At 34.8% G+C, this 21,083-nt stretch overlaps 1 protein-coding gene and 1 long non-coding RNA gene across 7 annotated transcripts in view; one reads left to right on the plus strand and one right to left on the minus strand.

Moving 5' to 3' along the window:
- The window catches only part of LOC121371112 (spectrin beta chain, non-erythrocytic 5-like), a 232,079-nt gene that overhangs the window by 33,812 nt on the left and 177,184 nt on the right, over positions 1–21,083 (minus strand). For all 5 annotated transcript variants that reach the window (XM_041496769.1, XM_041496770.1, XM_041496766.1 and 2 more), the window contains exons 44-65: positions 20,674–20,856; positions 19,979–20,124; positions 19,305–19,419; positions 13,784–13,894; positions 12,958–13,137; positions 12,184–12,387; positions 11,534–11,683; positions 10,704–10,808; positions 10,331–10,425; positions 9,863–9,953; positions 9,427–9,582; positions 8,281–8,472; positions 6,079–6,165; positions 5,643–5,761; positions 4,813–5,041; positions 4,250–4,371; positions 3,765–3,825; positions 3,157–3,258; positions 2,566–2,754; positions 1,880–1,957; positions 645–908; positions 73–219 (exon numbers count right to left, since the gene is read on the minus strand). In XM_041496769.1, the coding sequence (XP_041352703.1) occupies positions 73–219; positions 645–908; positions 1,880–1,957; positions 2,566–2,754; positions 3,157–3,258; positions 3,765–3,825; positions 4,250–4,371; positions 4,813–5,041; positions 5,643–5,761; positions 6,079–6,165; positions 8,281–8,472; positions 9,427–9,582; positions 9,863–9,953; positions 10,331–10,425; positions 10,704–10,808; positions 11,534–11,683; positions 12,184–12,387; positions 12,958–13,137; positions 13,784–13,894; positions 19,305–19,419; positions 19,979–20,124; positions 20,674–20,856 (3,126 nt within the window). The remainder of the gene's footprint in view (positions 1–72; positions 220–644; positions 909–1,879; positions 1,958–2,565; positions 2,755–3,156; positions 3,259–3,764; positions 3,826–4,249; positions 4,372–4,812; positions 5,042–5,642; positions 5,762–6,078; positions 6,166–8,280; positions 8,473–9,426; positions 9,583–9,862; positions 9,954–10,330; positions 10,426–10,703; positions 10,809–11,533; positions 11,684–12,183; positions 12,388–12,957; positions 13,138–13,783; positions 13,895–19,304; positions 19,420–19,978; positions 20,125–20,673; positions 20,857–21,083) is intronic.
- Positions 16,140–18,298, plus strand: LOC121371114. Of its 2 annotated transcripts, XR_005957771.1 has the most exons (4): positions 16,140–16,263; positions 16,764–16,888; positions 17,370–17,525; positions 18,160–18,298. It is a non-coding gene; the product is annotated as an uncharacterized LOC121371114 (long non-coding RNA). The 2 variants fall into 2 exon arrangements; XR_005957770.1 differs by lacking the exon at positions 16,140–16,263 and having other exon boundaries at positions 16,643–16,888.

The following is a 21,083-nucleotide window of genomic DNA, read 5'->3' on the forward strand; positions in this document are numbered from 1 at the left end:
TGCACAGACGTCAGACTAAAACTGACATAATCCATTATGTGCTCAAAGATCTGAATAAAACCGAAGACATACCAGCACCACAGCATCCACTCGATTCCTATTAGCAATGAGTTCTGCTTCAAATGCTTGATGTTTCTGTAACTTTGCCTGTAAGTTCGTTGGATCACGATACGACTCATCCAAAGCTACCTGGAGTTTTTCATTTATCCAGCCTGAAACCTAAACAAAACAAAAAACACACAATCATATTATTACACTAAAATACTGAGAAAAGTAATTCTCATAAATGGCTGAAGAACAACATTCTAATTATACCTCAAAAATAACTTCATAACAATTGCAAGAGAAAATTTACAAAATTCAACAAATCGTTTCAAAAACTTGTGTAACTTAAATATTACTCAAAAGTTTTCTTGACAATCCATTTAAGAATATTAAATCATCAAATTACAATACATTCTTTCTATCTTACAAAATGAAAAACAATTATGTATCCAGATGGAACTAAATTAGACATTTTGCCCCATAACAAATAGGTTAAATATATAAATAAGTTATATATCACCATTTACAACAGTTATAAAGATCATTTATATAAAAAGGTGAAATTGATAAAACAAAATATTATGGTTTTTATTCTTCACCTCGTATATCTTTCTAAGGAAAAGCTGATAGTTCTTGGAATCCTCAAGTTTCTTGCGCCTGGCGTGAGAAACCTCCCACATCTTGCTACACCGAGTGAGAACCTTCTGACAGCAGGTCCTTATCTCATCGGCAGCATAGTGCTCCTGGTCACAAAGGTCCTGTGCAAACTGCTTCAGGTCGTCAATGCGTTCCTCTTGAGCCTTCACTGTCTTCTCAAAGCCATCGTGCTTCTTGATCAGGCTTTCAACACTATACAGTGTGTTCTATAGACAAAACACGTTTTCTTTACAATAAACATTCCATTCAGAATATATCATTAAATAATCATGTACAAGCCCAAGGCTAACTGTTTACATAACAGTTTAAAACAAAAATAATGTGTTTAATGACACATCTGCAAAATGTTTAATGAGCAGTTATTAAAGTTGGTGTCCAGATAATGCACCTGTGAATATTGGTCCATTGTGTTATTAACAGATACTATATAGTTTCTCACAGAGAGAATAGCAAATTCCACAAGCTCTAATATAACACATCAACAGATGGTTCTGCATTATAATTGCATTATTCTGTACATGTAACCGACTAGTCATTAGAGCCTACATGTGGAAACTTACATTAGAGTGATCTTACACAGATATCTTCCTTTACAGATTTAACTAAACACAAAATATGTGTCATAAGGTAAAGGATCCATCATGCAGATCATTTCTCAAATAAAACAGTATAGACAAAAATAATGTAAAAAAAGAAGTTCTCCCAACAAATTCCTCATGACATACTTCATGCTTTAATAAAACATGTTACCATCTCTCTCCTACTTGCATACTGAAAGATACTGATTCTGCAACTGCACATCAGACAAATACTTACCAAAAAGCAACAAGCTCTTCATCTTTATCTGCCACCAATGTGCTAGTTTAGACAGTATCAGGTTTTAAAATACTTACTAAACTACAAGTCTTTTTTAAATTATTGTTATTAATCATTGGCTAATGGATGACAAACATTTGAAAAATATGACATATAGTCTTAGAGGAAACCCACTCCATTTTTCCATTTGTAGCAGACAATCTTTTATATGCACCATCCCACAGACAGGATAGCACATACCACAGCTTTTGATGTACCAGTTGTGATGCACTGGCTGGAACAAGAAATGGCCCAATGGACCCACCGACGGGGATTGATTCCAAGGGTGGCTGTTTAACACAGATTGCATTTATTTCCTTACCCCAAGGTCTTCATTTGCCAGAAAGGCTTCTTTGGTACCCAGCCATGTCTCATTTTGTTCGGCAGTTTCTTTGAACACCTATTAAAACAAATTGATCAATCCAGTGGCATTACAATTGAAAACATGCTGAAGTCTTTAACACCAATTTACTGAAGATTTTGTGGTTATTTTACATTAAGGGATGCTATCTATATAAACACCAATGCATTTGCATTCTCTACTTTAAATATGTCTATGTTTATTTATAAATATATAACACAAATACAACACTTTTATTAATTTATTATATCCAAATTTTATTGGATTATCTATATAAACACCAACTCATTTGCATTCTCTCTTTTATGAATGCCTATTTATTTACAAATATATAACACTTTTATTAATTTATTATATCTAAATTTTATTGTGCATTTTTTTATTACTATTGAATGATATATTTATAACATTCTACAGCCCTGGACAATGAAAACTGAAAATGATGCTTTGATATTCTACTGATACTACAACATTAGAAAATCTGCTATACAATTTACCTTTATTTTCTAAATATTTTAGTTTGCTGTTCTTGACTAAAAAACCCAAATATGAACAAAGAAATACATCAAACTGAAATACGTTGATGAAATAGTGTTTTTGGCAATCATATTTTAATTAAATGTGTACTGTGTCAGTACACAACACACCTGCAAATCATGGCACTGTGTAAGTAGACGGTTCCGTTTGTCCCAGGCCCCATTCAGAGTTAGTCTAGTTGTATCCAACTGTTTCATTGTTTTTTGCACCTCTTCCATGCCATAGTGCTTGCTGTTCACTAGATTCATACCATGCTCTCGAACTGCAGAAAAATGTGCTTTACGCCCATCAATTTCGGCCTAAAACAAGAGAGATATTTCAAATACATCCATATTATATGTAATATTTTGTTTTCTAAATTTTGATTAGTGACAGTTACTAACTAACTAAAAATTGAAAAACTATTTAACATTTTATAAATGTGTAGCTATCTCTGGAACTTGCACAGCAAATCACAATATGATACAGAATAAAATGTTCCCTGATATCATATATACCTAGCTCAAATATTTCGTTTTGAAGATAGTAGTATTCATGAAGACTGAATATTTCCCTTAGATTAAATATATATATATATATATATTTTTTTTAAATTCCCTTTGAAACCTAGCCACAAATCAATGTGTAGGATGCATGTCTACATAATATTAAAAGTTTTCTCCAGTTGGGTCACAAGATGTTAGAATGAAAGTTCATAATACCTTTCTTTCATGGTGCATCTGAAGGAAGTTTTCAGCTTCTGTCACATCCTTTGCCAAATCCCCAGAGTTCATTCGGCTAATCATCTCATTTGACCATGTAATCTGGATATAAAACAAACAGATTTTAAAAACCCAATTTAACACAAAATTAATAAATAATGATTTTAATCTCTATCAGTACTGCTAAACATTACCCCAAGGCAGACTGTAAACCAAAATAGATGCAGGTCTTAAACCACTTCAGCATATTGGTCAACAAGAGGAAGCATGAATGACAACACAGTCTAGAGAAGACTCTGCTACCACATAGGAACTTTTAATTATGCACCTTCCTATAAACAGGACAGCACATAGTCCTTTGATATGCCTATCACAAAGCATGGTCTATAATTAAATAAACTAAATATTTCTACAAACTCAGACAAAACATCATATACCTTGATAAGATAACAGTGTAGTGAAGTATTATGATGCAAGATGCAGAGCAGGGCTACAGAAGTCACCAAAAAGTACAGAATACAATATCTGGGGGAAAATGTCAAGAAATTTGAACAGGGTCATGTTCTATTCCATTTGCTGCAAGCTTGTAAAACTGATAGTTTACTCACCAATTCTCTAGCATCAGAAAGGAACTTCTGTAGTTGGTATGACTCAGCAAGTTTTGTTTTTCTGAATAAAGTAAAACAATATTACATAAATTAAAAAGTTCAAATTTGAACAAGATTAAATTGATTGAATCTATATATGAAAAATAAACATCTCCAAAACAAATGTATCTGCAGTTATTTCAATTAAATCTCAAATACAAATGTAATTGCTAATTATCTTGACAAGTGACATCTGACATAAACTCATCCTTAAAATAAGAGATGTTCAGATCATAACAATCACTATTTACTTGTGTGATCAGTATGGACTAGATGGCCAACAGATAAACCTTATTTTTTGTTCCGAGGGAACTGATTAGAATGTGTATCCCCAAAAATATAAATTCACAACGATTTTTATCATATAATTTATTCAGTGATAATAAGATTACATATGGCTGAACTTATATCAAAATGCTGCTTAAATAACCTTCAGAACTACCAACCTGATGTCGGACAAGTCTTCTAATTTCTCCCAGTTATCCTCAGCTTCTTGCTTCTTTTTGTCAATTGAATCAGCCATGTCACGATTCTTGTGCACCAGCTTAGCAGCTGTTGTTTCAATTTTCTACACACAAAAACATCAAGACACTGATATTATTTCTATTTGAGAGCAAGTGCACAAACTCATTCTTTCAGTGAGGCAGTTACAATAATATCTCACTGTGTCTTACTGCCATCCCACCCCAAAACCTTGAAAAATAAAGATATCAATTTTTTTTATAAATTAATGCAAATTGTAAAACGATTCACTAAAATTAGAACTTCATAAACTCAATATCAATTTACCATTAAAACTAATGAAAAGATTCAATAATTATTTTATCTCAGAAAGAATCTTTTTTCTTATTGTTCTTTCAACATCCAGGCCATAAGGTTATATTTTCTCAATGCCCCATCAAATCTAAAAAAATAATATGAGCAAAAAAGTAATTAACTCAAGTTGATTCTATTACTATCCCATAAAATCTAAAATAATCTTTTCATAAGAAAAAGTAAAAATTATCACCTCAAGCTGATTCTGCAGGGCTGACATGTCTCTCTCAATGTCTTCCTGTTTACGCTGCAGAGCCTGGACTCCTGCGAGATCCTTGCCAAGGTCCTGGACAGACAACAAGGCTGACTTCTCATGAACACGGTCGTTAAAATCATCAACATCACGGTTGAAAGCATGCAACTCTAGAGCAGCTGCAAGTTTGCCTTTGTAGCTGTTAAGATCTCCCTGAAGGTTTTTCCATCTACATAAACAAAATAGTTTTTTATTTTTTTCAATCAGCCAATATAATGTAATGAATGATAACATACATTAAATGTCAATGTCATATTCATTCTTCATTCTTCTGCTATGTCCAAATATAAAGTTTGTTTGTTAACAACACCTTTAGAACACATTGATTAATTAATCATCAGCTACTATAGTCCTTCCCACAGAGAACGCCTTTTTTCATACTATGGGATTTACTGCAAGTTATGTATTTCTGAGCCAACTGTTTCCTAAATTGCACACAAAAATGGGTATTTTTTATTTCAAAAACACTTACTTTTCTTCTAAAATTATTTACAAAACACATTTTTGTACGAAGGGATGGAATATAGATGTCAGACATTAGGGTATTGTGAAACCCCTATATTTTTCCATTAGTAGCAAGGGATTGTTTATAAGCACCTTCACACAGACATGACAACACACATCAAGGCCTTTGATATTCCAGTCATGGGTAACTGAGGTTCAATCCTTTGACCCAAGCACTTCAGGCAAGCATTTTACTGATTGATTTAGATCCTGTTCCATCAATGGAAAAATTGCTCAAAGTTCAAAGAGCAGTATGTCAAACTCACTTGTGGTTCATGTCTTCTCTCTTCTTCTTGACAGCCTGAGTATCTGTCCTGCCTTGAGAGACAAGTCGATCGGCCAGGTCATTGATTGCCTTGATACGTTTCTCATCAACTGTAATTCCCTGCAATAATACACACAATAAAGTATAACCAATTTTACCTAGTTTCCCAATCTGCTTTGTGGTTCTTAAGTTCTTGTTAGAAGCAACAGTATTTTGTCATGTAGCACTGTAAAAACCAAACCATATACGTTTATCATTAGTGCTATAATTATTTTGACAAAAACTGTCTAATACAGAATGATCTTAAGACATGACCATGCTAATAAATGATATGGCTACAGTTTAAGCAATTTTACATTAAATTAACTGACCAATGTAATTTAACCAGAATTAAGGCAATATCAAATTACAACTTTTTAAAGGTAAAATGTACTTACAGCAGACTCCTGATCATTAACCTTTTTCTGCAGCTCCAAACAATGTTCATAATCCTTGCCCAAATCACCTTGGCTGATCAAAGTTTCCTGATAAAACCAAAATACATAATGATTAGACCATGATTGATTACATGCTAGGAAAATGTTTAGTTTTTATACAATATAAATGACCAATTTTGGAGATGGTTACAGTATATCATTAAATCAGTAAGAAATTCCATGCTTATCTGACAATACTGATTGTAAATTCACTGCATGTCTAAATCTATTACAAATAATACTGTTTAAAGCTGCACACCCTAGTTCCATCCAGCGAAAATAAATTATAATTTGGTTAATCTACAAACCTGTAACACACTTAGATCACGTTTTTATCAAATGGAGTGAAAAAGCAGGTTTTATATCAATAAATACCATGGGAATGCCCATGTCCCAATTGCTTGAAATAATTTTGAAAGTTTGTATTCTGATGTCACCGGTAGATGTCGCTCGAAGCACAACAATGCCTACGTCACGACAAATTTCACAGACTTAGGGTGCGTTCTTTTCACCTCTCCTGGACATGTTCCAACTGTTCTGTCCTGGTTGTATCCCCTCTCCAGATATCGTAGGACTTAGCAAAAAAATTATTGGTTTTAAGGGTCTGTAACGTTTTGTATTGAGATACTTACTTGTCTGAACTTTATTGTTACTGAAAATGTTCACGAACTGTGAAGAAAAATCTCACAAATGAACAACAACAAATCGGATGTTGATTGCGCGAACCGTGCACGAGAAAACAAACCGAACCAAAATGATAACTGTCACGTGGTATACCAACGTCTGTGACATTGAAATAGAAATATCCCGTCTAAAAATAGATTAGACCTTGTCTGCTCAACGTTTTTTTCTCAAACGTGCATCCGTTTTTCGGAAATACGAAAAATGCATTTTGTGGTATTACAAACACCAGGATTACCAGGATTACCAAAAAACACTTCAGGTGAATGGAAATGTATATTCTAAATAATAAATGGTAAGTAAAGTGCAATTTTATTTGTGAAAAAATGGGTTTAATAGCGAAAAACAATGCCGTTATACCCCCTTCACATACACAGATTTTTCTTACGAGTCCTTACGGATTGCCAACTCGTAGTCAATCACAAGCATCTGTAAATAACTTGCTGGTATCCGTAAATAACTCGCAACAACTCGCAGACACTCTTAAGGATCCGTGAAAGGAGAGGCAATTTTTTTGACATGTCAAAAATCTTCTTACGATTGTCCACGGATTGATTTTTACGTAAATAACTCGTAACAATCCGTAAGTATCGTAAACCGCTCGCAACAACACGTAACCATCCGTAAACTGCTCGCAAGAATCCGTAAATGACTCGTAACAATTTTTTGTACGATTTGTTACGGTTAGTTTACGATTTATTTACGGATTATTACGAGTGCTTACGTGTTCTTTACGATTTCATTCGGGTCGTGTTACAATGGCTTTACGGATTGTTACGAGTTATTACGAGCACTTTACGTGTAGTTACGAGTACTTTACGAATAGATATGTATACTTTACGTATTGTTTACGATTTGGGGATAGGTATAAAAGGCAAAAAATCGTAAGGACTTGTAAATACTCGTAACTAACTCGTAACTATTCGTAACAACACGTAAACAGGTCGTAACTAACACGTAAAAGCTTCGATGAATAGTAACATTCCATAATATACTGGTAACAATCCGTAAAAAGCTCGTAAAATGCCCGTAAGTTGCTCGTAGTTATCCGTGACAACTCATAACAAATCGTGAAATTTTGCCGTAATTACATCGTAATAATCCGTAAATAGCTCGTAATAACTCGTAACAACTCTTAAATCGGTTGTAAAAGTGGCCAAATCGTAAGGATCCGTGAATTTGTGCGATCCGTAAGGACTCGTAAGAAAAATCTGTGTATGTGAAGGGGGCATAATGGTTAACAACTAGCCGTAACTAGGGTGTGTCCCTTTAATGTTCACATATATTCATGAGCTACAGTATTAATAGTGGATCCAAAATGGGAGCAAGGCAAATAATAATAATAATTAAAAAAAAATCACAGAATGCTTCTAGATAAATATGATTTCTTTAAGCATCTTGAATACTAACTAATGTATACTAGTAATTATCTACTTAATAACATTTAACACTGTTCCTATTTTAACCACTATTTTTCCATACCTTTTCTCTCATCCACATCTCAACTTTGTCAGCTTGTTCATTGAACTCGAGGATATCACGAGCTTCACCAAGACCGCGACCTCGGTTAGCCGATGCTTGCAGGAGTTCGTTCCATTTGTTCATGAGACGCTCAGTGTTCTGCTGGATTTCCTTCTGTGCTGGATGTTTCTTCTTAATCAGCAAGTCACCAACCTAAAGATAACAGAAGAAAGGTGAATTAGAATTATATGTACTCCAGTCCTCAAGATTAAGTATTTTAAATTAATAGACCTTTGTTTTAAAAAAGAAGGTAAAAAGCTTATGTAATACAGGTATTAATAATAATAATAATAATAATTTTTGTACTATTTTAATTTTTAACTCAAGATAAAGTATTTCAAATTAACAGACTTTTGTATTTTTTTTAAAGATGACATTTTGTAACCATTATATCGTAGACTATAACGCTGTGAAAAATAAAGACACCCTACAGTAAATTAAAAAACTATGTTGAGGCATCATCTTTTGACTCTTACTGTAGAGTGTGATGGGATGTAGCCCAGTGGTAAATTGCTCACTTGATGCGCGGTTGGATTGGGATTGATCCCCATCGGTGGGCTTATTGGGCTATTTCTCGTTCCAGCCAGTGCACCACAACTGGTATATAAAAGGTTGTGGTAAGTGCTATACTGTTTGTGGGATGGTGCATATAAAGGATCCCTTACTACTAATGGAAAAATGTAGCAGGTTTCCTGTCTTAAGACTATATGACAAAATTACCCAATGTTTGACATCCAATAGCCAATGATTAATAATCAATATGCTTTAGTAGTGTCATTAAACAAAACAAACTTTAAGTTACTGTATAAAACCTCCACAGTCCAGTCTAATTTAGAGGAATGATCTTTATCAGCTGTTCTGGCTCTCCTAGAGTGGCAGTCCTCCTAAGGACAACCACCTGTTAGTGGAAGCAACCACAATTTTGCCTAACATCCTTTCGATCCTGCCTTGTACAGAGATATGATCAGGGAATACAGTGTTGTTATTCAGATTACAATGCCTGTTTTCGTTAAACAATAGTCGTTAAGTATTGTAAACCTATGCAGTTAAAGGTTTTACAAATTCGGCTTTATATGTTTTATTAATTTAATCCCAACATAAACTAACCTCTTTGATTTGTTTGATCCTGTCTGTGTTGGCTACAATCTCTGCCTCAAAGGCCTGGTGTTTCTGGAGTTTCTTCATCTTGTCAATAAGATCAGTGACATCCTGGAAGTCATCTTCATATGCAATTTTCAACTTGTCATCTATCCATCCTTCAACCTGTAAAAATAGATTGTCAAATTTAAACATTCATACTTAAATCACTGCATAAAGGTTGTACTGCATAGTTATTGATTGAAATCATGTTGAAACCATTTTGCAGTTTTGTTGTTGTGTCACATCTTTGTTCAAATATTCCTTGGTTTTGTTTTTATTAGACATGAATTCATATAACATATTATTAGTTAATTTTATCTACATAAAAATATGTATATGGTGCAAACTGAATATATAACAATGAAATGTTAAGCTTATATGTCACAACAAACTCAGTGCTCACCTCAATTCTGTCTCGTTTAAACTGAGCATAAAGAAGAGCATCAGAAAGCTGCTGTTTTTTCACTTTACTGCGGTCCTTGACTTGTGCACGTCTGAAAGAAACCAAACTCTATTAATGCAAAAGAGATATGTAAGACTTGAGATTTGATTACCTAAGGCTTACATAATTTCAATGAATATACAAGTAATAAACATATGCCTTTAATAACCATCTTTTTTCATGTCACTAACCTCTGTACAGATATTTCACTTTCTGCCTGCTTGTTGGACAGACTTGATTCTTACTGTTTAATGACACCCCAACAAAAAACTGACTAGATATTTGTTTTTAAAATGTGTCTGAATACCATCAAAATTCAGTAACAAAACAAATTGTCTTATGTTTTAGTATCAAAAACTATAAGTATAAATGATGAAAACCAAAAATCAACTTATTGACTGTAGCCTAAACAAATTTGATTTTTCTCACCTGTTTTTAACAGCAGTCATTGTTTTCTGTACTTTTTCAGCTTCAATATGCTTATCATTGATCAGCTGTTTGCCATGGTCACAGAGAGATGTTAACTGCAAGTAGACAAATACAACTTTATGTTTTATGTTAAATATCACCTAGAAGAAAATGATTAGAATAAACATACTAAATGATAGGATTAAATAAATATTTTAATATTAAATGTCAAATATTTATAAAGTTTCCATCCCCCTTCCCCTAAAAAAAACCAACAAAAAAACCCCAAAACCCCCCACCCAAAACCAACAAAAAATATCTCCTGAAAAGCTCATTTTTCTACTTACTTCCCTTAACACAAACCGGGAATTAGCTCAGACTACAATTAGTTTACCTTTTCATCCTGAGCCTCAAGCACCTTTTCAAAGGCTTCATGTTTACGCATCAAAGCTTCTATGTGTTCAACATTGTCCCCAAAGTCTTGTCCGGTAAGATAGACCTGAAATAAATTGACAACATTTCATGTATTTATTGCCAAAAGGAAAGGAAAAAAACCTCCATTATTTGTTTAATAACATCTCAGCACATTTTAAACTATGGATATTTGGGGTGTAATAGATGGTTGAGCAAGGAGGAGCACTGAATTTTGAGAATTCTACTACTGAGCAATATCTCGCACTGTATTTGGTAATGAAACACTGATGGATTGCCTATGCTTAAAACAACTAACTAATAAATTTCCAAAAAATATTATTTTAACAATGATGTTTAGTTCAACTAAATACCCAGCTGGCTATGCCGTAAAATGGCAGATTCTGAAGTGTAACATCATTGTTTTAAACAGTCACAGAACTACAATCATGATCATCACCTTTCCAAACAATACATTCATAAACTTATATGAGAATGATCACAAACAAACACTTTGGATGTTTTTTCAAATTCTTATTTCATTCATTCATTCCTATATATTTTTGTGTTTATATCCAATTAATGTTCAACAATGCTGTCCCAGGCAAACATCTCAGTTATCTGGGCTCTATGCCCAAGACCTAAATCAATGATGATTTGTTATAGCAAATAGTATACTGGCCTTACACCTTCCCAACTGAGCTGTTAAAATGGTACAAATTCAGTACCTACTAGCTTTAAGTCTGATGGCATACCCACTACACCCCTGAGGCAGGTTAAGTTCATAAAGTAGTTATTTGATTCAGTGCAAACCTCTTGTGAAGAGCTCATGGTATTCAACTGCTCAGCATCTCGGAAGAAGATCTGGACATCATAAATTTGTTCATAGAAATCTTTTCTTTCTTTCCACATGAAGATGAGCTTGTCTCTTTGATCTCTCACAGTCTGAACTTTGTCTTTGATCTAGAAATAAAACAGTTTTCAGTGTGTATATACTGTATAATAATCCTTATGAATAACATACCAACCGTCACAATAAGAATGATTAGTGGTTACCTCATCATCAGAATACATTACTACATCAGTGCCAACCAGTTGTCAGTGAAGAACTTGGTTCAGCTACCACTTGAGATTCTGAGAGTTAAATGAAAAAACTTAAGATTGACCAAAATGATAATTTTTGATACTGAAAAAGTGTAATATAAATCTGTGTGGTAAAATAGTCAAACAGATAAAACAAAAATAGAATTCATACAAACCATAGTTAATGCCTTAAAGATATTAATATACACCAATAAAAAGTAAAAGAAAAATAACATTAGGACATTATCAAGTTACTTAAATGCAGTTATCTCATACTTTACATATAAACCATGACTATCTTAAAGCTGTTAATAAATGCCAGCAGTTGGTAAACACAAACACCAGAGTAAGAAATTAACAAATTAGTAAAATGCTGTTACCTCATTCTTTGCATAATGATCTGCTTCGATCAAGGCAGTTCCTGTTTGAATGACAGTCTCAAAGGAGCTGTCTCTTGCTTCTATTTCCGCTCGGATCTCCTCGTGTCGCTTGCACAGTAAATCAGCAGCCTGCACATCCCGAACGGGCTTTTCTGCCATCATCTCTCGCTCCGTCTCCTTCGCCCAACCCAACAGATCTCTAACCTAAACAAACAAAATATTACAATATTAGAATTCACATCTTTCCAAAGTAATAAAATATCTATGAAATAAAAACTAAAATGATTTCTTACAACTGTTATATTAACCAATATCATTTTATTTTAATCTTGTCTGCTAAAATATACTTTATTTATTTTTATCTTAAGACATAATTGTTAATGATAAATGCTATGCTTGATATCATTAAACAATCATTCCTTTCCAGTGTACTGCAGGCCTCTGAGAAATGAGAACTGACTTATGCATTTTAAGCAAATTCAGGTAACCTATTTCATTGCAGCAGCGAAGCACAAAGTAAATTTGTTCTTACAATTCTCAGAGCACTATACTGTTGTTTCTAATTCTGGCCTTAGTGAAGGACTTGTCCTAAGGAAATACACTCTGACTAATATCAGTCCTTAGGTTTATGGGAAAGCATTATTAGACATAAACTAAAAAAACCCAAACATTTATGAAGCAGCCCTTATATAGGGATATACCTGTTGGGTGATCCCAAAACCACAAATATGGTGATAATAAATATTGTTTAAACCAACTATAAAGCCCACTCACAGCAGCACTAAACTTGTGAAGTTCTGCCGCCGCCAGAAGCTGCTCCTTTCTTTGCTCAGTACGCTGCTGTAGTTCCCCCCACTGGTCAACCACAGCATTCTGTAGCTGAGAAATCTGCTCAGCATTGTCTCCAGGGTAGGTTTCCTGCAGACGGCCAGAGTCATCAACCAACACTTGCAGCTGCAATTAAAGGTAGCGAAAAGGACTACATGTTAATAACTATGTGGAATATAACTTTAAAATTGTCAAAATATTAACCTTTACCACTTGAACTTTAATTTTTTTTAGATAAATCGCAACATTAGAGAAACATTAACCAAGATCCAGATACCTTTCACCTTGGTTTGGGATTACATTCTTGGGTCTGGGTATGTGCAACTTGAGGACTTACATGCTGAATAATGGTATGATATGTAACAGCCATCCATTAAAGGATTTTAATTGGAAAAACTTTAACCAAATATTAGTTAAGTTCTAAATGATCTTCATCGTACCCTTGTGTTCAATTCATGGATAAGAGGTGTGTATAGAGTTACTACTACTTTTTGAGTACACTACACCATAAGAAAGCCAGCTAAATTAGACATGTATATATCATTGTTATTATTATTATACAAGTCATGTAACAGCCAAAATACAGGTGGAATGGTGATCATATTATAACATTAGCAAAACCCATAATATTACATGATGATTAAGTCAAACAATTAGAAGAAAAAAAATTCTTTTGACTCATGTTAAGTTTTGCATGCAACAGCGCTCTACATTAACTTTTTCATCTGGGAATCAGATAGCGCCTACTTCTATTATTATAACATTATCTAACCTGTGCTTCAAGAGCTACAAGCTCATTTTCAAATGCCTCATGCTTTTTGAGATACATTAAAGTAGAGTTGTAATCTCGGCCCAGATCATCAGGAATGCTGGAATACTTCTCCTGTAAAACATACATAAAAACAGTTTAGTAACTTGCATGAAGACAAAAATATATTTATAATAAAACAAAATAATAACAGAGAAACTTAAACACTAACACTGTTTAATAATGAATGAGTACAAACTGATAACATGATACACCACCATATCATCTTTATAATGGCCATCATTACATTATATAACTGTTAAATATACGCATAATTTTATACACCTACCGTATATCTTCACCTATAAGTTGAATTTTTTTCACCCAAAAATTATTTTATAACATGGGGGGGTCGACTTATAAGAGGGTAAAAAAAATTCACCAAAAAATATTACTGTTTTGGGGATTATTTTACAAGTTTTATTGTTGAAGTATGCCATGTATTTATACTCAAATATGTTAATTTGACACATTTATTTTTTATAACCTATTTTTTTTGGTATTAGAACGGTTTTGGTTATGCGAAAAGGCGTACGATCTCACTCACATGCCAAGACAACAGTCCACTTAGTTAAATTAACAGTCATCACTAATAGTAAAAATGTAAACAATACTAACTACCTGTTGCCTGAGTTTATTTTGAAATCTGGTCACTGGCATTAATGGTTGTTCAAACAATGTTTTGGCGGTGATTAACTTCATGAATATTACTGAGCTTTCCCTTAAAATAGACTGATCTCTGCAGTTCACTATCTAGAGCAATAGGTTGCAGAGAAGTAAATTGACCAATGAGCGTCGTGTTGCCCACGAAGATATTGCTTTTAAAATACACCCCAGTAGTATCATACTCACCCCCTATTTGAATAAAATAATTTATGAGTTTGAAAATAGGTAAGAAATTGGATCTTTGACAGGAATTGCACCTACATTTATGGTGCACAGTTGTATTGAATGAGATCTCACTTTCCATGAGTGATTTGTACATACCGAGTATGAATACATGGTCGGGGTGGAGAGACTTCCTAGCAGCCGTGAAATGGCAAAATGGGGGGTGCCTCCAAAAATAAGAGATTATTTCCAGATTTAGGTTGACATCACCCAGTTCAGACATACTTGCTGCACAAAACAAGGACTGGCCATCATCACTACATGTGTGATTCACCTGGGAAAATTCTCTTTTTCTATTTTTTTAAATTTATGTTAATATAGTGGACAGTGTGTTATGATTTACTTCTCTGCTACCTGAAGACACTCTTGACACATACCACTGGAATTCACACCACACTGGTTTCCAAGGTAATAATAACAATGTATTTGTATATTTCATAATTTTAATGGAGCCAGAAATTGGCTGCTTTAATTTTTATAATTTGTTACATAATCACTGATGTAATATGACCACAACAACAACAACAAATGTTAAGATTGAGGTCAACTCAAACTGGGTATTGACTATGAAAAATCGTATATTGGCCAAGACTGAAAAGATGCCAAATATGGGATGTGTAATTTGGACAGGCTGCCAAAAATGGGACAAAAGAAAGGATTATAACAAATATGGAGTTATTCATGCAAAAATACCTGGTCGTCCAAAACACCAAACTTTTAAAGTACACCGACTCCAGTATATGCTCCACCACAATCACTTTGACATACCTCGTAGCATGGATGTATCACATTTATGTCACCACTCCCTCTGTGTTAATATTGAACACTTGAGCCTCGAACCACATTATGTTAACAACAACCGTCAACACTGTCTAAACATTGTCCCGAAACACTGCATCGGCCATCCAGGTTATAGAGACTGTTTTTCTTCTTCTTGGGGACCGGTACGTATGATCTGTTAGACATGGTGGTACAACTTCGGAGTCAAGTACATTCTTCTTGTAGGTTGTTCTTGCAGTACTGTTGTGTTTGTCATCATATTGCTGGTATCGAACCTTGCGGAGATAATTTCTTCGGGATCTGTACCGAGTAGTTTTTTTCCTAGTAGCATGATACCGGTCTTCACATTCCCGAGCTTTCAGTTCTGCAAGGGCGTGTATTCTTCCAGTCAGTGGGGCTCCCACTAGTTGACATCTTATAACAGTAGACTTTAGAATTCCTTTGTTGAGCATGTGGGCTGCACTGTGTATTCTTGCTTCAAAGTTGCGATAGAATGTCACTTGTTTCGGATTTGTTCTAGTATAAGCCCGGTTGACATTTTCTACTTTTTGAGTGTTTGTATTGAGTTTTGTTTTAAGAAGTGCAGTTTTGCCGAGTCGAAGTTCTAGGCATTTACTTAACAATTCTTTATCGCCTTCTTTCATTTTCAGAACTGAATCTGCAGGTAAATAGTCCGGTTTCCATGCCTTGATCCGCCTGCCCGAACACACAAATGAATGCCTTTGACACAGTGTTGAACAGTTGCCACTCACACAGGCCACAATGGAATCGATGGTGTACGTCATTGTTCTAACTATTTTAGTGATATCTCCTGCAAGTTGACGGTGGGCGATGTCAAGTTCGAGGTGACAACGTTGCTTGATGTCGATGGCAAAACGTCGCTGTACTTTCTGTCGGTCTGATTTATTTTCCACCGGAAACATGGTTAAGCTAAATGAAACTTTTTCAATCGCCTTTTGCTGACTTTTAGAAAAATGTCTAGTGTCATGTAAATTTTCAATGGAACCTGTCTGCGCCCGGGTAGCACCGTCAGTAGCATGTGAATCGCCATCAGTCGTGAAATAACCAATATTGAGTTTGTCTTCGTCCACTTGAAATTCATTCACGCATTTTTCTGCATATAAGCCCTCATTGCCGATGGAATCTGATGTCTTCAAATTGGCTGTACATTTTCCACCGTGATCTGGACATGTAATTTTCTCTCCCTTAGATCTGAGGATTTCGGCTTTTTTGCAAAGTTTGTTTGCAGTGTATATCCCAATAATTTCCTTTTTAGGTGTTTCGTTCTCAGCAATGGTGTAGACCGCTTGAGTTGCAGGCTGGAGGGGTGTGCTCGAGTTCCCACCGAAAAGTCTGTTGTTGTAACGGCAGTCTCCCTCAACACTTATCTTGTGATCACTGGTAAAACCTTTTAGTTTGTTTAGTCGAACCAAATTAGACCGTCTTTCTTTCATATCCTGTTTGTTTATGTACACTGTTTTGGATCCAACATAATTGGCTGAATTCTGCATCCCACGCTTGCTTCCAACAGGGATACCAGCTGCGGATAAGGAATCGCGAAATCCTGTAATTCCAACTGATGTATTCGTAAGGCCAACATGTATCCCAATATTAGGCTGAGCAGCTTTCTGACCTCGTGCAGTGTGTAAAGTGACTTCTTCGTACAATTTGTGCTTCTTCGATCTAAAATGACATGCTCACATTTTAAACCTAGGCGCCAACACATACCCCATTGTTGATAGGACTGTTCGTCATACTTCAGATCACCATCACATGTTGGGAAGTTATTTCTATGTTCTCGATAAGATTCATTGAATAGATTGAGCACTTTACCACAATGAAGAAGTTTATAGCCATCTAAGTCTTGATTGTTTTGTTTCAGGAAATCTTCCAAGGCATCGGGAACAGCTGGGTGAGCCGAAGTAACCGCATATTGCCACTCGTCCCCTGTGAATCGGTGACCACATATGATGATGCACCTCGACTCGTTGACGGCTTAGCCACTGCATCAAAGTCTTCCCTGGACAGCCTGGTACAGGTAGGTCATTTGGTGGCATTCGGGAGCAGTGTACTTTCTTTTTGGTGATGGAATTTGTGACCAATTAGATATACATTTTTTTCTGTTAGGGGGTCTACCCAAAACTTTTTTTTTCTTGGCAGGGGGTTTCCCCATAATAATTTCTCAATTTCAGTATATAAATTTAATTTTCTGTAGTCTGCCCCAGTGTGACAAAAACATGTTCTCACTTTCCAAAATTATCTGACTGACAAATAATCCTGCCTCTGGGAAAACATTTGCCAGGTCCGCAGAATACCCCCCACTGAATACTTTGTCCTGGTATGTAGTAACAACACACTGAAACAACATGCTGTTGTGTCATGGTGGACGTATGGCTGCTAGTGGTTACCCAATATGCCAAAGATACTCCAAATAGAGCAACAGTTTTGTGATAATCACTGAAGTAATTAGAAAATGTTTCCCACAATTTTCAACTTTAAAATGAAATGTAAAAATTGAGGGACAGGTGAGGTGGCCTGAAAATACCCCCCTGTATACAGTATGATATTACCAGGTTTAGCAATCAGTCAGACTTGGCCTAAAATAGAAATCTTTATTTAAACAAAACAATTCCAGTGTATCACACTAATCATTTTTTCCCCATTTTTTACAGGCCAAATCAGACCAACACAGTGACACTCCTCAAAGAGTTATCCCCCCTTGACCAGCCGTCAACATATAACCAAGTGACTTTCGTGAAGTGCCAAATGTTAGTATTCATGTTGGAGCAATAAAATTTATAAACCGAAAAATATTTTTTGTTCTTAAGGTTGCAGAGAAGTAAATTGACCAATGAGCGTCGTGTTGCCCATGAAGATAGTGCTTTTAAAATACACCCCCTATTTGAATAAAATAATTTATGAGTTTGAAAATAGGTAAGAAATTGGATCTTTGACAGGAATTGCATCTACATTTATGGTGCACAGTTGTATTGAATGAGATCTCACTTTCCATGAGTGATTTGTACATACCGAGTATGAATACATGGTCGGGGTGGAGAGACTTCCTAGCAGCCATGAAATGGCAAAATGGGGGGTGCCTCCAAAAATAAGAGATTATTTCCAGATTTAGGTTGACATCACCCAGTTCAGACATACTTGCTGCACAAAACAAGGACTGGCCATCATCACTACATGTGTGATTCACCTGGGAAAATTCTCTTTTTCTATTTTTTTAAATTTATGTTAATATAGTGGACAGTGTGTTATGATTTACTTCTCTGCTACCAATAGGGACACACATCATTTGGTACAAAAACCAGTGTACTTTCCAGAGTTATCCTCCTTACATGTATTAATATGGCGGCAAAACGTGATACTTTCAGTTTTATCGTAGTGATCTGTTGTCAGTGTTTATAAATAAAGTTGTTGTCTGTGCACAAAACCATCTGTACAGTACTATACAGTAACAGTCAAACAGCTTTCACTCTCTACTAAGGGAATATTTTGTTTTGATGCTATGTAATAATGATAGTTTGATTGGAATAGTCTGATTATATTGCGATGTACAAAACGTGAAAACCGAAGTTTGTAAAATAATTTTCTTTTGTTCAAATATTATTGTTCTCATGTACTGAAAATAAGAAATATTTCAATATTTAGAAGTAGTTTTTCATGGGTCGACTTATAAACGGGTCAATAAAAAAATAAGTTTTCAGGGCTTGAAATTAGGGACTCGACTTATAGCCGAGATCGACTTACAGGCGAAGATATACGGTATATAAAATACAACTAAATTTGAGGTGAAATTTAGAAATACCTGAATCCTCGATAAGGCATCTTCAACATCCTTGTTGAAGCGATGAATTTCTTCAGCACCAGTAAGTTTTTGTTCTCTTGCCTCTATCTGTTCCAAGAGTGTATTCCAGGCATCCCTGCAATTTAAGTATGTACAATGTCTCATTTTAGATTTCTGTGATTGGGAGATTATTTATAAAAATTACTGGCTGAAGCTAATAGTTGAATGAAGAAGGACAACGTACCTATATGTCCTCCATAACGGACCAACAACAGATACATGGAGAATACTACACAAATGCCCACTAAAGGTAATTTACCTTACATTGAGTGGTTTCAAAAAATCACTAAAAGTTGCAAAATAAATGGTCTGTGATTAAGAAAATTGGAAAACTAGAAGTGTTTTATCTTTTATAGATACATAACCTGTCCTCAACAAGTGCACCTTTCCCCCATGCAAGTGATCTGGTCCGAACATCCCAAGAGCCAATGGGATGGCCTAAAATTCTTCTACTGTATGCTCCCTGTAGTTCCGGTCATGTGACTATAACTTCCTTCTTTTTCCTTGACAATTTAGATGATGCCTAGTACCACTGTGATACTTTCAGAGTGTTGACCAGCAACAGCTATTTTACTACCTTATCATTTTAACCTAATGCTATAACATCATTGTTTTAGAGATAATCTTCCATGTACCTAAGTTCTTGTTGTCTGAGCTGCACTTCAATGGTGTGAGACCCCTTGTCTTCCAGAAGTGTTTTCGCCATCCGCTCACAGCGGTTGTAGCGTTCCGATCCAGCCTCTACTGTCCGCTTGAACTCATCAAATTTGTTCTTCAAAATCTAAAAAAAAAAAAGAGAAAAAAGTCTCCATGAGTAAAAATATTTCTTATATTTGTAACTTTAGCATTTCACATTTTTTAAAATGACATACCCTCCAATATACATAGTTGAAGTTTTATAACTTAAATGACTGAGACTCATATTTTAATTACCAAAGTGCTAAAACTAAGAACGTTGCTATTGCAATATTCTGACATTACTACCTGACCATTAAATTGATTGAATAATGTTGCCAAATATGGATATGATATATAAAGTTAACTAACTGAAACAATATATTCTAACTTGTGTTATGCATGTATTTCATTCTGAGCTGAATTTAATGTTTCGAAATTGAGGATTCTTTCATTGTTTGTAGAACTGTGTCACTGAAAATTAATTTGGTAGCCTCTGTTGCTTACACTTGCTATTTTCAAATACATTTAGTGTTTTAGATATTTTCAGAGAAGTTCACAAGTTTTTTTTATAGACTTCTATAGTGATACTATCAAACCACCTCTAACTGCAACAAGTGTTTGACTGCATGTAACCACAGAATGTTTTAACAACCTGAACATGTTCAAAATCCAGTCCATATTCCTCAGAGTTTGCTGTCTGCATCTGTTCAGTTATCCATTCTTCAAATTCCTCACTTTCACGCATGTAAGCATGGAGACGTTTGGACCGCTCGAGGTTTCGACTTCTTTCAGCTGCTCGTCGTTTTAAGGCATTCAAATTATCCTGAAGTTGATCCTGTAGATATATAACAACTAAATGGTAGAGAGTATGCAAATACAGGCACACAATCATGTACAAATACATATGAACAAAATAGCAATAGTAACAGAAAAGATAGAAAACTGTGGTATTGGAAAATAACAATCAGAATCTTTTACTAGTCATTCATTATCATAGCATCAAAATAAATAATTATATGTCAGTACTTTATTACACTAGACTAAAATCAATATTCATATGTG

The sequence above is a fragment of the Gigantopelta aegis genome, chromosome 4, assembly GCF_016097555.1.
Source record: "Gigantopelta aegis isolate Gae_Host chromosome 4, Gae_host_genome, whole genome shotgun sequence".
Lineage (NCBI taxonomy): Eukaryota > Metazoa > Mollusca > Gastropoda > Neomphalida > Peltospiridae > Gigantopelta > Gigantopelta aegis.